Source organism: Gopherus evgoodei, chromosome 18, assembly GCF_007399415.2.
Source record: "Gopherus evgoodei ecotype Sinaloan lineage chromosome 18, rGopEvg1_v1.p, whole genome shotgun sequence".
Lineage (NCBI taxonomy): Eukaryota > Metazoa > Chordata > Testudines > Testudinidae > Gopherus > Gopherus evgoodei.
In genome coordinates, this window is record NC_044339.1 from 11,141,598 (window position 1) to 11,154,766 (window position 13,169).

Here is a 13,169-nt window from a genome sequence, read left to right on the forward strand (position 1 = left end):
AGTTACCCATGTTGTATACCCATTTCCTGACCAGAGAGCAATAATGCTGAATTGCTTGGCGATGGTGTCGGGACGTAGACGGGCAGCTGTTTGCCAGGTGTTTGCTTAAATAAAACCATCAAACTGGCATCACAGGATTTTGGTTTTGGCAGGAATTTTTATTAGCACTTTCAACTGTTAAAATAAAAAAATATAATACCAGATGGAACGTGATAAACTGTCCCTGAATTCAAATAGATTTCTAAGCATTTCAAGATAGCATGCTGTAAGGCAGTAAAAAGCCCCCTGGGTTCAGCTGTGAGACTGATTGTGTATGTGTGCATGAATTTCACTGTATGCAAAATAAGAGAACAGAACAAAAATAAGTAGCCAGATTATGAGCATGTCCAGATGTGGAATTCACTATAAGTGACTTTATCGTTTAATCGTAACTTACTGTAAACACCTACAGTGGAAATAGTTATACTGACGTGTCCACTCGGCCATTGGCAAGGTTTTCTTTTGTGAAATCCAAAGAATTCAGTGGAGTCTGCTGAATTTCCATCAGTGTACATGAAGTCTAGATATGGAATAAAAAGTACCATTTCAATTGGTTTCCAAACACTAATACAAACAGACAGGGTTGAGAGTGCAAAAGGAATGTGGTCTCGGAGTAGTAGAGCAATATATGGTGATACAGAAGTTTGAGTAAATTTTCAAAAGGCCCTTAGGGTTTGTCTACACTTGGAAATTTACCAGAGTACTTATTCCAAAGTAACTCTTTGTGGATACACTCATGTTCTGGAATAGTTATCTTGGTAAATTTCCAAGTGTAGACAAGTCCCAAATGACTTAGGAGCCTAAATCCCTCTGAATGTCAATGCCACATTTGAAAATGGCACTGAGGCACTTGAGAAAATGTCACCCGATAGCTACAAATTAGCATACTGATTACCCCATTTAAAATATCTGATTAGATGGGAAAAGAAGGAAGGGGATATTTCATCTTTAGAAAGAGAGAGGAAGAGGCAATCAATCAGATGTAGCTTATTCCCAGGAGAGGTTTGTATTGCAGAATATTATATAAATGGGATGTGAGAGACTGTGTCTGTCATGCTCCAACTACCTAAAAGTGCTTTACAAAGTCAGTCGGTCACTGCAGTGCATCTAGCCATGGAGGCAAACGTCTCAGGTGATGTGCTAGGCTCTGGCACTCTCACACTTTTGGACATGAGTAAGTGTGTCCCTAAGAGAGGAACATTGGCCAGAATGGCAGGGTTATCCCCTCCATTTTTTATTTATTTATTTATTTTTACAAAAGCAGAGTGAGATTATGAATTTTCCTCCCAGATGGCCACCAGGGATGAGCAGCAGGTGTCACGTGCAATCAAAGGGCAGATCGTGTTATTGTTGAGACACCCTCGGCTTAGCTCTTGCTGTTGTGTCGAAGAACTGCAGCTGAGAAAGATGACCAGTAGCTAGAGTTAAAACTGTATTGTTAGTGATAGCTTTTAGTTTTCTGTGGGCAGACTCCCCTCTCCTGTACGAAGAACATGGGAGGGGAGCAAGAAAACCCTCCACGTTTCATCTGTTTCCCACAACCTCTTGTGACAGAAGACATTTTGCTGAGAGGGGTCTGTTAATCTTGAAGCTGTGCCTCTACCCAACCCCATAAATCCTAGTGACATGGGAGAATCCTGGAGATCTCTTCTGCAGTGAGCCAAGACTGTGCTGCTATGCTATTCTGTCTTCCTCAGTAGCACTGCTGCAGTACCATTGCCTGGGTCCCTCTATGACTGTTTAGCAACGTTACCCTGTGCCTGGATGTTCTTATAGAAGTGTCCAGGCTCTATAGGGGCCAATACTCTAGAGATCATACCTCCCCTCTTCCACCCATTCCTACTTTGAAAGCTTCTGAACTCAAAGAGGCACCTGCTGTGGGCAGGTTGGGGCACAATGCCTTATAGATGCTACTCCCCTATTTGTATTTATTTTGTGCAAAAATTGAGAGATTCGTGCAGCCACGTTCTTTTCTGTCCCTTAAATTTAGGAATACAACTTTCAGGGTCTCAAGGCTTTGGTTTAAGTTCCCATGGACTGGTCATCTCCTCTGAGCATGTTGTTAATGTAAATTCCTCTTCTCTTCCTCCCCCCTTAGCCAGCTGTGTCTGAAGTGCAGTGTTGGTGTGCATTGTGTGTACACATGTAAGTGACACTTCCTTCCCTTTCCCCAGCTGATTACAGTACCAGTGAGATGTTAGTGAACATGGGAAACCTCCCTCTGGATGAGTTCTACCCTGCAGTCTCCATGGTAGCACTGATGAGAATCTTCCGAGACCAATCCTTGTCCCACCATCACACTATGGTAGTCCAAGCCATCACCTTTATTTTCAAATCCCTCGGGCTGAAGTGTGTGCAGTTCCTGCCCCAGGTCATGCCAACGTTTCTCAATGTAATTCGGGTTTGCGATGGTGCCATCCGAGAGGTGAGTGTGCTAGGAATTTGCTCCCTGTCCCCAAAACAAGAATCCCTTGTAAAGCGAATACAACTGTCTTTGGGTGCTCCTGCACTGGGTGCTGCTGCCAAGCATGCTGCAAAAGTGAAGTACCAGCTTTGCTTTCTCTCTCCTCTGGGCGTTGATCAGAACGTCAAGTGGCTCCAATTTTTCTGCCTCTCCACTGAAACAGTTGCTCCCAAGTATCCCCCTAAATGGTCAGTTCTCAGTTCTGCTTCCTCCTTAAGCCATCCTGTGCACGTCCCACAGCTTTCAATGGCCTCTGCAGTTTATGCTCTGTTGCACCGTGTGTCTTTACATGTAGAGTCTTAAACGTCTAGCAAAGCAGTCTGCTTTCATCCTCCTGTGCAGGAAATTTGACTTGCTGCAGTCAGCTGGCATTCACAGCTGAGTGGACAATGATTCCACAGCACCTCACTTCTTTCTCATTTAACTAACAGTTTTCACTTAAATGTAAAATTGCATCAGAAGAATGGGCCTCAGCTGCATCTGGCCTAAGATGGCTGGTTGTAGCAGAACCTCTTCCTCAAGAGTGTATGTAATAGGGAATTCGCATGAGTTACTGGAATTGTGTTTTACATGTCGGATGGGAGCAACAGAATTACCCCCATTCCTGCTTTAGAACCACAGTCACCACTGGCAATCCTCTACCAGACTGAATTACTGCTCAGATTGGAATGAAAAACCCTGGCACTCTGGGTTTGCTGGGTGCCTAGACATGACTGACCTAACTTGCTTGAAAGCTCTGCAATTTTGCACACTCTCTTTAAAAATTTTCAGGTAAAAGAAGATGGTGAAAGTGTACTGGGGAGAAGAGCTGAGGTGGGTATAAAGCGCAAACCAGGCAGTTCCCTGCACTGTATGTAAACCTCCTCTTGCAACTCCACAAGAACTGAGTTATTTTTCAGTAAACATGTATATGTTGCCCTAGCCAAAGAGGCTGCTTTTTATCCCTTGTCCATTTACCTGATTTTCATGAAACCCCATAATCTATTCTTCTGAGCTCCACTTGTAAATTGGAACACATTGGCCTGTATTTGCTATGAACACCAATTACAATCTACACCACAAGTTTTGCATGAAAACTGTTAAATTTAATAGAAAATGATACAAATGGTGTTGGGGTTTTTTTGTTTTTTGGTTTTAAACAAGCATTTGTGGACCAGGGATGCTCACCCAAATTGTTATATTATTTCACACCAAACACAAACATAAAATCACTACAGTGGATAGTTGCACATGATTTTGTTTTGCTTGATCAAAGTGAATCATGAACCTAACACAGCAAATGGTCTAGGTCACACTACTCCCAGGGTACAATTAGCCATCTTTCTAATGAACCGTTAACCTGGCAAGTACTGCAGTCTGTCCCTGTAATAGTCCATCAATATGCCTTGGTGGGGAGAGGGAAAGAATATAAAACAAAGTATCTTAAAATCTGGGTGAGTTTGGCCAGCTGCAAGAGATCGGGGCTACATTTTCACAAGCAGCCTCCAGGGCTGGATTTGTAAAGTGATGTGGTATTTCAAACTCTGGGTTCAGGCTTGCGAGTCTGTTGTTTAAATACCTAATCAATTTGCATGTGTAGAATCCCTTTTGGTGCATGCATATCCAAAGTTCTATATACTCACAGCAGTGGATAAAAATACCAATTCTGGGTTGAGGCTGAGAGAGAGAATTTGGCCCCAGACTTCCAGCATTTACAGTTGTGCATGTTGTTTAGTTTTTAAAGGTGCTTGCGATTAGTCTTTCAAATCAGTTTTGCCCTGAATTGCGCAGGAATTTGGATAGCAGCATTGAGCACTTACCTCTCTCTTCCTTTCAGTTCCTGTTCCAGCAGCTAGGAATGTTGGTGTCTTTTGTGAGGAGCCATATTCGACCCTATATGGATGAAATTGTCACCCTTATGAGAGTGAGTACAACCCTTAGTCTGAACCCCAGTATCCTGGAAATAGTGGAAGGTGGTTAATTACGCTTTCTCTTATTGAGCAGGTGGGGTCATTCTTGAGGGAATATCACAGTCACAGTACGTGCCCAATCCAGAAAGAGAGATCCGGAGAGATTAACAAACCTCTGCAGCTGCGGAAGGCAGGGAAATTATTAATAATGGGAGAAAAATATTGATTAATAAAATATCACTTAATATTACAATAATAGTTTCTTCTTCTAATCCAGTCTCAGAACTGTTACTCCAGCTGAGGGTATGTGCCATTCTCTCTTTGTTAGAATTGAACCTGGGCTTTGCTAACTACTGCTGAACAGCGTGGGATGGAAGCTGAAGCATTGTGATTGTAACCAATGATTCGTCTGCCCTAAAGCTGGTGTAATATGCAGTGTTAAATAGGTGGCTTGGGTGTTTTGTTTTTTCTTAAATTGCTTAAATCAGGGGATTGCCTAATGGAGGAGAAAGTTCTCCCTAGTGTTAGCCTTATGCTGTCTCCTGGTCCAGTACTGAATGCAGCTCAGCTATAGAGAACCTTTTTTTAATCTTTCTCCTCCAGGACTTCTGGGTCATGAACAATTCTATACAGAGCACAATTATCCTACTTATTGAGCAAATTGTGGTGGCTCTTGGGGGCGAGTTCAAGCTCTATCTGCCTCAGCTTATTCCTCACATGTTACGGGTCTTCATGCATGACAGTAGCCCAGGACGCAACGTCTCTGTCAAGGTGAGTGATTCAGCCTACGAGGTGATATATTGGGTACTGCCTGTCCAGGAGCCTAGTCCCATGGGCCCACGTCTGGCTACACTGAAGCAAGAGGGGTGGAATAGCCCTACTGCCATAATAGCACAGGATAAAGTGGTTCACTCAGTGCTCAGGTGAATGCACTCTGCCAGAGCAGCTTCCAAATGGAGATAGGGTTACTTTAAAACATAGCTGTTTCATGACTTTATTAAGCTGGGTGGCATTGGATCATCTTTCCCTCCAGCTGTTAAATGCGATCCAGCTGTTTGGAGCTAACTTGGATGACTACCTACATTTGTTACTACCTCCCATTGTAAAGCTGTTTGATGCCCCAGACGTCCCACTGGTGGCTCGCAAGTAAGTATCTGCCAACTCTGTACTCTCTTCTCCACTCTGCTTCCATTCATCTGTGTTCCCTCAGAGGCTGCTGTGGTCCTACATGGCATAGATTTCTGATTAGTCCCTCTAGGTGTTTGATAATCAGATGCACAGAGTACTTGTTACTTGAATGCCTCAGCCCTAGTGCTCTGTGTTTCTCAGCTGCACTAATAAATCCTAGCTTTCACCTGCCATTGTCTTAGTCACTGCCATATTCAAGCAGTCTTGCAAGTGTTGTTGTCATCAAAAGCCCACTAAACTGCCATGTCTATTTCTGTTATTGCTAATGGCTGAGACATATGTGCATAAATCGCTTGTATCTTTATAATCAACCTTCTCCTCCTATTCTGTCCCATCAATGAGAGAGTCCTCCCCTCTTTCTGCTCTGGTTTCAGAGCTGCTCTGGAGACTGTGGACCGCCTGACAGAATCGCTGGATTTCACTGATTATGCTTCACGGATTATTCACCCCATTGTGCGGACACTAGATCTGAGCCCTGAGCTACGGCCAACTGCCATGGATACGTTGTCCTCTCTGGTTTTCCAGCTAGGGAAGAAGGTAATTTCCTTCTTAAGTGCAACAGCCCCCAGAGAGGAGGGAATTTCCTTCATGGCTTTAAAATGGGAGTGTTTAACATGTAGTCAGCCTGGATTTTAGAGAGACAATGCCCAGTTTTGCAGTCTTTCCAGTCTACAATTGTGTGTTTTAGTGGGTTTGCCCTTACAATGTCTCCCCTGCCCTCCCCCCAAATGGCTTTTGGTAGCATGTGTTTTTCAGATCAAGCTCTTTCAGATTCTGCTTCTAGCTGGTCTGTGAACTGAAGATGGAATCGGTGGGTATATTTTAGTCTTGGTGAAACTGGCTTTTGACTCCTTCTCCCATACAGTATCAGATTTTTATCCCAATGGTGAACAAGGTCCTGATGCGTCATCGAATAAACCACCAGCGGTATGATGTTCTCATCTGCAGGATTGTGAAGGTGAGTTGGCTTGTATGAATGCAGCCAGGTGTGTAGAATAATTGTGCTCTGTATAGAATCGGTTCTGTACTGAAGCTACTGCAGCAGACGACTAAGGTAGGCTTCTCGCTGTTGCATGCAGAGTAACTGTTTCCATGTTCTGAGTAGTAGAAATAATATAGTTGGGTATTTTGAGACTGAAACTGGAAAACTTATTTGCCTTGTAAAACTTGGGCTCCCCATAGAAAAGTCTCTAAACTGTCTAGGAGGAATCTATAATAGTAGTTTGTGTCTTTCCTTCTCTCTCATGTATCTTCTTCACCATTTCCACCCTAGGGCCAAGGAAGGATTCCCCTGCTCAAGCCCAGTGTACTGCAGCAGGTCCCATAGTTCATAAGTCAGGAACTGCCCCATATTTCCCAACATAATTCCATTGTTATGTCCTCTCCTGGTCACTAGCGTAATGTCTTTCTGCAGCTCTCACTGAGACAAATGGACACTGATTTGTGACGTATTATTCCACAGTGGTATGACTGAGTTTAGCTTCTCCATCCTCCAGTGTTGGGAGCCAAGGTTTCTTGGCAGCTAGTTCTGATGGGAATGGGATGACCTGAGCTCAGAGATGCCAAAGATGTAATATGTTGTTGTGAAAGATCATCCCCATGCCCCAAATTGATCTTAACAGTTGAAAACTACTTGCATTTCCTTTCACCCAGACAGGTAGCCTTGAGCAGAAAGTGGGAGGGGAGACGTAGGGACATTAAAGAAAGTCTTAATAGTGGCACACCTGGCCTTCACTCTGAGCCATTGATTGCAGGGCTACACCCTTGCTGACGAAGAGGAGGATCCCCTGATTTATCAGCACCGAATGCTGAGAAGCAACCAGGGAGAGATGCTGACCAGTGGCCCTGTGGAAACAGGACCTATGAAGAAATTACACGTCAGCACCATCAACCTGCAGAAGGTGAGTTACGGATTTCCTGCAGTAGCTTGCTACAGAAGGCGGGGGGCTATTGGTACCTTGATCGAAGAGTTATGTCTGGAGCATCTGAACATTTCAGGGCTCTCTTCCATCGCCAGCTGTCAGCCCCAAGAGCAGACTTGTCTGGTGTCAGGGGGCTTCCTTTAGAATTCTAAGCAACTTTGAGGTTCTCTTGGTTTTAGAGGATGTCTTGTGAGCAGTTCAGGTGCTGGATTGAAAGGGGCCTCGTAGTAACACTGAAAGGCTCTTTCCCCATGTCTGAACGTGTTCGCAAGACTCATTGATTCTGAGGAGTGAACCTTGGAATGGTCTATCACTTACTTCTGGATTTAACTGCTTCAGCTCCATTGGAATGTTTTTTCTACCCTCACTGTCCCCCAGAATAGCCCATTGTTAAAGCAGCTGTGTAAAGTGCCCTCTGTTCCATGTTGGAGAGTTAATGTTCGGATGAACTCCCTGTGGTGCTTTACAGTTCTGTGCGTGGACGCATATCTAGGTATTGGTACGTGTGAGACTATTTAAACCACAGACAAATAGTGACTTGGCTCAGAGGGAAACAGCAGGAAAAGTATTGACCCAGAATGACAATAATGACTTTGATATGTAGCCCTTTGCTTTAAGTGGTAAGTGCAATGAAGGAACTGGGTTCTACTTAAGACAAGTTCATGGCTACCGTTCCACTAATTGCAGTGCTTATCCTTGGCCCCTCTTCCCAACAGGAGGCATTGGAGCACTTTGGCTGGCCTCTGGATGTTCTCCATCTGCTCTTAGGAGGGCAATAGCACAGTTCTGATTGGTCATGTGAGCACTGTTTGACCATAGACTAGATTCAAAGGGTGTATGTGTGGCACTCTCTCTCCTCAGCAGGATGGGGGGCTGAGTTGACCCTGCAGTTCTAATTCTAGACGCACGCTATTAGGTATTTCAAAGCTGGTGCTTAACATTGACGTGTGACATTGGGTGTGTTTTGCAAAGGAGAGAGAAGGGCTGCAGGTCTTGCTTGTTAAACATTTCTGCTGCGTGATGGGAACATGCCTTGGGTGGGTTGCTTAGAAATGAGGCTGGATTGTTGCAAATGGCCCTGTGGAAGGAGAACTCCAGCAGGGAATAGAAGAATAGATCGTACCAGATGAGATGTAGAAACCTCTCTTGCTGAAGCCTCTTATCCTCTACTTTGGGCTCACGTGTTGGCACTGCACTCAGCAGCTGAGCTGTCTTGCTTTCTGTTTCAGGCCTGGGGAGCAGCAAGAAGAGTCTCCAAAGATGACTGGTTGGAATGGCTGCGGCGATTGAGCTTGGAGTTACTGAAAGATTCCTCGTCGCCATCCCTGCGCTCTTGCTGGGCCTTGGCTCAGGCCTATAATCCTATGGCCAGGTACAGTCATTCTGTATTTTCTGCCGCTCCTTAATGTGCTTGCAGCGGCAGGCACACGCCAAAAACAAATGGTAAGGAAATGGAAACTCACATAAAAGTGTGGAATTTTACATACAGTTACCTGTTGCTTGGGCAGGGAATAAAACGGTTGGCATTACTGATTGGCAGCTCCTCGAGGTACATTGTTGAGTGGGAGAATTTTCAAGATAATTCTGTCTACTGCTCTTTCTAGAATAATAGAAGGCAAATGAAAGTGAAGCTGAAAAAACAGGAAAGTAAAAAATCATTTGTAGAACCTTGCATCTCAGATAAGATTCCTCTGGGTGGAATAAACTGCTCTGATTTAATATCATTGTAACCAGTAGGTCTAGGACGACTTGGTTTTTGTGAGCAGCTGCTTGTTCATCTCTTCCCTGTGGCACATAATTGTCACTTCAGTGGGCGGGAACCTGACTTTACTGTTGTCTCAAGAGAGCCGCTCGTTTCTAGTTTTGATTTTTTGATAGAAGTGAATTGTAGCACGCGTACAATGGAAAGGCTGATAGATTGGCAAAAGTTTGGGGCTTGCTGTGTGGGCAGATATGGTGCAAGTGTCCTTTACAGCTCTGCAAATGCATCTCAGTTCTGTCCTTTAGTATTTCCCTGCTATTCTAGCCCCACTCCCAGAGTGCCCTCATCTTCCCTCCAGCGCATGTGCGCACAGAGCCCTGCCCATGCACTTAATCCTCTCTGCAACAACTCCTGCTAAACCCCAGTTCTACTCTGTAGTGAGCGCAGGCCATGTGATAACTTTGTGATGTCAACACATGTCCAGTAAAAATACGAAGGGACATTCTCCCTGCCCCACTAGTTCAGGCTGGAACCCAGATACAGTATTCAGAGCAGAAAAGACAGACATGCTCCCTGCTGTTCCAGTCCACCATCATCATACTGCTTTAAAAGATTTTATTTTTAAATTTTAATCTTGTTGGGCATTTTGTGCTGAAGAAATAAACACAGGAATTTCTCATTTCTGTGCATACCAGAATGAATTGCAGGGCTTTGCACAGAAGGAACATAAAGTGTTTCAAAACCAGTGCTTAAGCCGCTAAGATCTCTTGCAGTCCTGTGGTCTAAGCCTAGTGTTTGGAATAACAAGACTCCTTGCAACCATATGTTTTAATCCTGGCTGCATTCGTTCAGTCCTTTGTCCTAGTCAGGTACGTAAACTAAGTTCTCTGCAACTTGTGCATGAGCCTCTTGAGTTAGATCTTCAAAGCAGAGATTCTGTGTATCAGACATCCTGTCGTGCTTTTTCAAAGATCAGGATCCATCCCTTTTGCCAAAAATCTCCCTCCCCTGCACTGTTATGCAGCAGGCTGCATAGGAGCTGTCGGCCAGCTACTGTCCTTCACCCCCAGCGATGACTGCAATGATTTTTCTACATGTGGTTCGTAAAGCAGGTCGGAAACCTTTGTGCTGAAAGGCACTGTGTAAATGTAAGGTAATATTTAATATAGACAATACAAGTAATTTCAAGAGAGCATTATTTATATTCATTTCATATCCTATTTTCTCTGCATTAAAAATGAATAAAGCAGCTCATTGAGAGAAGGGTACTAAGACAGTGAAAGCAAGAGCCTCCCCAGTGATGCATTTTAGTCTTTTAGTTGAGGTTTAATATGTTCTTGTAGTGTGTCCCCACATAACCTCGCACTTAAAATCAACTACAGAAGAGAAGGCTGAGGTTGCATTTGTCAGGGCTTTAATCATCTGCTCTCTTGTGAGTCTGGATTCTGATTTCTAGTACCTCAGCAAGATTCTTCTAGCTGTTAAGCTTCATAATGATCCAATAAATACTTTGATTCTCTACAGAATCCCTTAAATAGTTTCAGCAGCAGGCAGAATGCTGAGGCAGCAAGTGATAAGCCTCATATTGAAGCACCAATTTTATGTAGAACTCTGTCCGAGGATAGTGCAAAGGGTTTGTAAAACCTCTTGTCGGGCCACAGCCTGACGGTCAATCCACTGGACTAGAAAGAACTCCACGCTAACTTTCACTCCCCATCTAAAGACAAAAGTAAAATTACTTAAAATATTCTGGTCCACTAATAATAATAATAGTCTCCAAATATATCCCAGGAGCACATATGAGCATCCTACCTCCCTCTTGGGAAGGGAGACTGAGGCAGAGGTGACTTGTCAAGGCCATGGAGAGAAACTGTCAGGGCTGATATTAGAACTCAGGAGCTCCTGCAGCCCAGTCTTGTGTTCTGAGTACTAGTTAGACTGAAATCCTGTCACCAAATGACCTTATATTTGTACAGTATCTCTCACCCAGATGGTTCTTAAAGTGCATTACAGAAAGATCACTCAACCTATATGCAGTACGGAAATCACTGAGGGTACTACTGGAATGTCATTACATCTGGGATGGAACAGAGTAGATGTTTAGGGCATGGCAGTACTACACAATGGCTTAGGAAAGGCAGTGAAGAATTCCATATCTGTCAAAATTCAAAGGGAATCGAAAGAGGCATAGTGCAGTTATCTGTGTTTAGAATTTGGGAGGGTTAAAATCTCTTATTTTAAAAAAATCCAGGACATCTTCAGTGACCACAAGTGACCAGGACCTCAGTTTTGTTGTCGTGTTGGCTTTCGCATAACTCAAGGGTGGCCCTGAGCTGAACACAGGAAGTAAGGCCACAGCAGAAGAACAGAAGCTGGTTTTACAGTGAATGGTTAATCCCTTCCTCTAATCCTGTTTTCCCTCTACCCTCAGAGATCTCTTCAATGCTGCCTTCGTTTCCTGCTGGTCTGAGCTGAATGAAGACCAACAGGATGAGCTGATCCGAAGCATTGAGTTGGCCCTCACTTCTCAGGATATTGCAGAGGTGACTCAGACCCTGCTGAACTTGGCAGAATTCATGGAGCACAGTGACAAGGTAAAAGAGAGCCCCTCGTTGCTTGATGGGGGGTGATTATCCTTACATGCTGTCCTCCCTGTACACCCACTCGATTTCTGATTCTGACCTGTTCCTCTCCAGGGTCCGTTGCCGTTAAGAGATGATAATGGCATTGTCCTGTTGGGGGAAAGAGCTGCTAAATGCCGTGCCTATGCTAAGGCCCTGCACTACAAAGAGCTGGAGTTTCAGAAGGGCCCCACCCCAGCTATTCTGGAGTCGCTCATCAGGTAGCGTGAGGCTCATCAGTTCTGGTTGTTCCTGATTTCCACCAAACTTCTCCTGTGCTCTGTTGTCATTTACAGTAGACCCACTCCACTCTCAGGCAGCAAAAAGAGCCCTTTGATGACTTAGAGTGTCGGCCATGGGGTCCAATGTGTAGATTAGCAGATTGTTTGCTTTCAGGGGGGCATTTGTAGCTTGCACACTGTGCACATTCACACCTGTCGAGTTCATTTCTCTTTCTGTGCAGTAAAAATTCTGATTTGAAATTTCCCTCTCTCAATGAGCTGTAACTTACTGAAGTTTTGCAGGTCACAGTTACAGAAGCAGATCAGACAGAGTCCTCTGATGTTCCCTGGTTAGGTGTGAGTCCCCAGGGAGTGGCTGAAATGTAAATGAAAGGTGTTTCTGCACCTTAAAGGAAATACCGTCTGTGAATCTGAAGCTCAGCAGCTGAGCAGAAAGCTTTTGGGAAATGAACTTGGCCTTTTTTTGTATCTGTTGTTGCAGCTGAGTATTTCAGATTGAGCTAAGCTGGTGTTTATCAGTGAAATGGCAGGAATTACTGGGTTTAAGGAAAAGCCACAAATTATGGTGTGTGTCCCCCCACTCCACCTCCCCCACAACAAGGGATTTTCAACCTGTCTGATTCTGAAGAGTTTTTTGATCATGAAATCGAGCACTGCTGGGCGAGTCTGCAGCCAGTCAAAGGGAAATACGCCACAGAAAAGTCTGAATTCCCACCAGTTTGTCCAGCCATCACAATGAATGGTACCTTTTGTGCTCTTAATATTGTTACTTAAATGCCAACATTCACAATTTCATTTGTGATTGTCCTACTGGAATAACCAACCAGTGCATTTTGCAGTGTGGCTGGTGTAGTGTTGCTGCACCTTCTGTTTTCCAGGATCATGCCCTGCAAGCCTAGCTTGTGGAGTCCGTGTGTGACATCCTGTTGTTTTGTGATGATGTAACGGCCACGCTGTGGGAACATGCCACGGCAGCATCATCATGGTGGAAGCATCAAAATGCCATGATGCAAAAGTTTCTCTCTAGACTAGATGCACGTGCTTCACCCAAACCTCCCATTCACTTGAAAGAAAGGCTCCGCCTAAATAATGTAGGTATATT

At 44.3% G+C, this 13,169-nt stretch overlaps 1 protein-coding gene across 6 annotated transcripts in view; it reads left to right on the forward strand.

Annotated features, from left to right (window-relative positions):
* Positions 1–13,169, forward strand: part of MTOR (mechanistic target of rapamycin kinase) — a 105,095-nt gene that overhangs the window by 16,621 nt on the left and 75,305 nt on the right. For 3 of the 6 annotated variants that reach the window (XM_030537233.1, XM_030537234.1, XM_030537236.1), the window contains 11 exons: positions 2,214–2,464; positions 3,275–3,316; positions 4,320–4,406; positions 4,996–5,163; positions 5,426–5,538; positions 5,955–6,117; positions 6,446–6,538; positions 7,335–7,481; positions 8,732–8,874; positions 11,636–11,798; positions 11,901–12,046. In XM_030537233.1, the coding sequence (XP_030393093.1) occupies positions 2,214–2,464; positions 3,275–3,316; positions 4,320–4,406; positions 4,996–5,163; positions 5,426–5,538; positions 5,955–6,117; positions 6,446–6,538; positions 7,335–7,481; positions 8,732–8,874; positions 11,636–11,798; positions 11,901–12,046 (1,516 nt within the window). The remainder of the gene's footprint in view (positions 1–2,213; positions 2,465–3,274; positions 3,317–4,319; positions 4,407–4,995; positions 5,164–5,425; positions 5,539–5,954; positions 6,118–6,445; positions 6,539–7,334; positions 7,482–8,731; positions 8,875–11,635; positions 11,799–11,900; positions 12,047–13,169) is intronic. The other 3 variants (XM_030537235.1, XM_030537237.1, XM_030537238.1) reach the window with 1 other exon arrangement.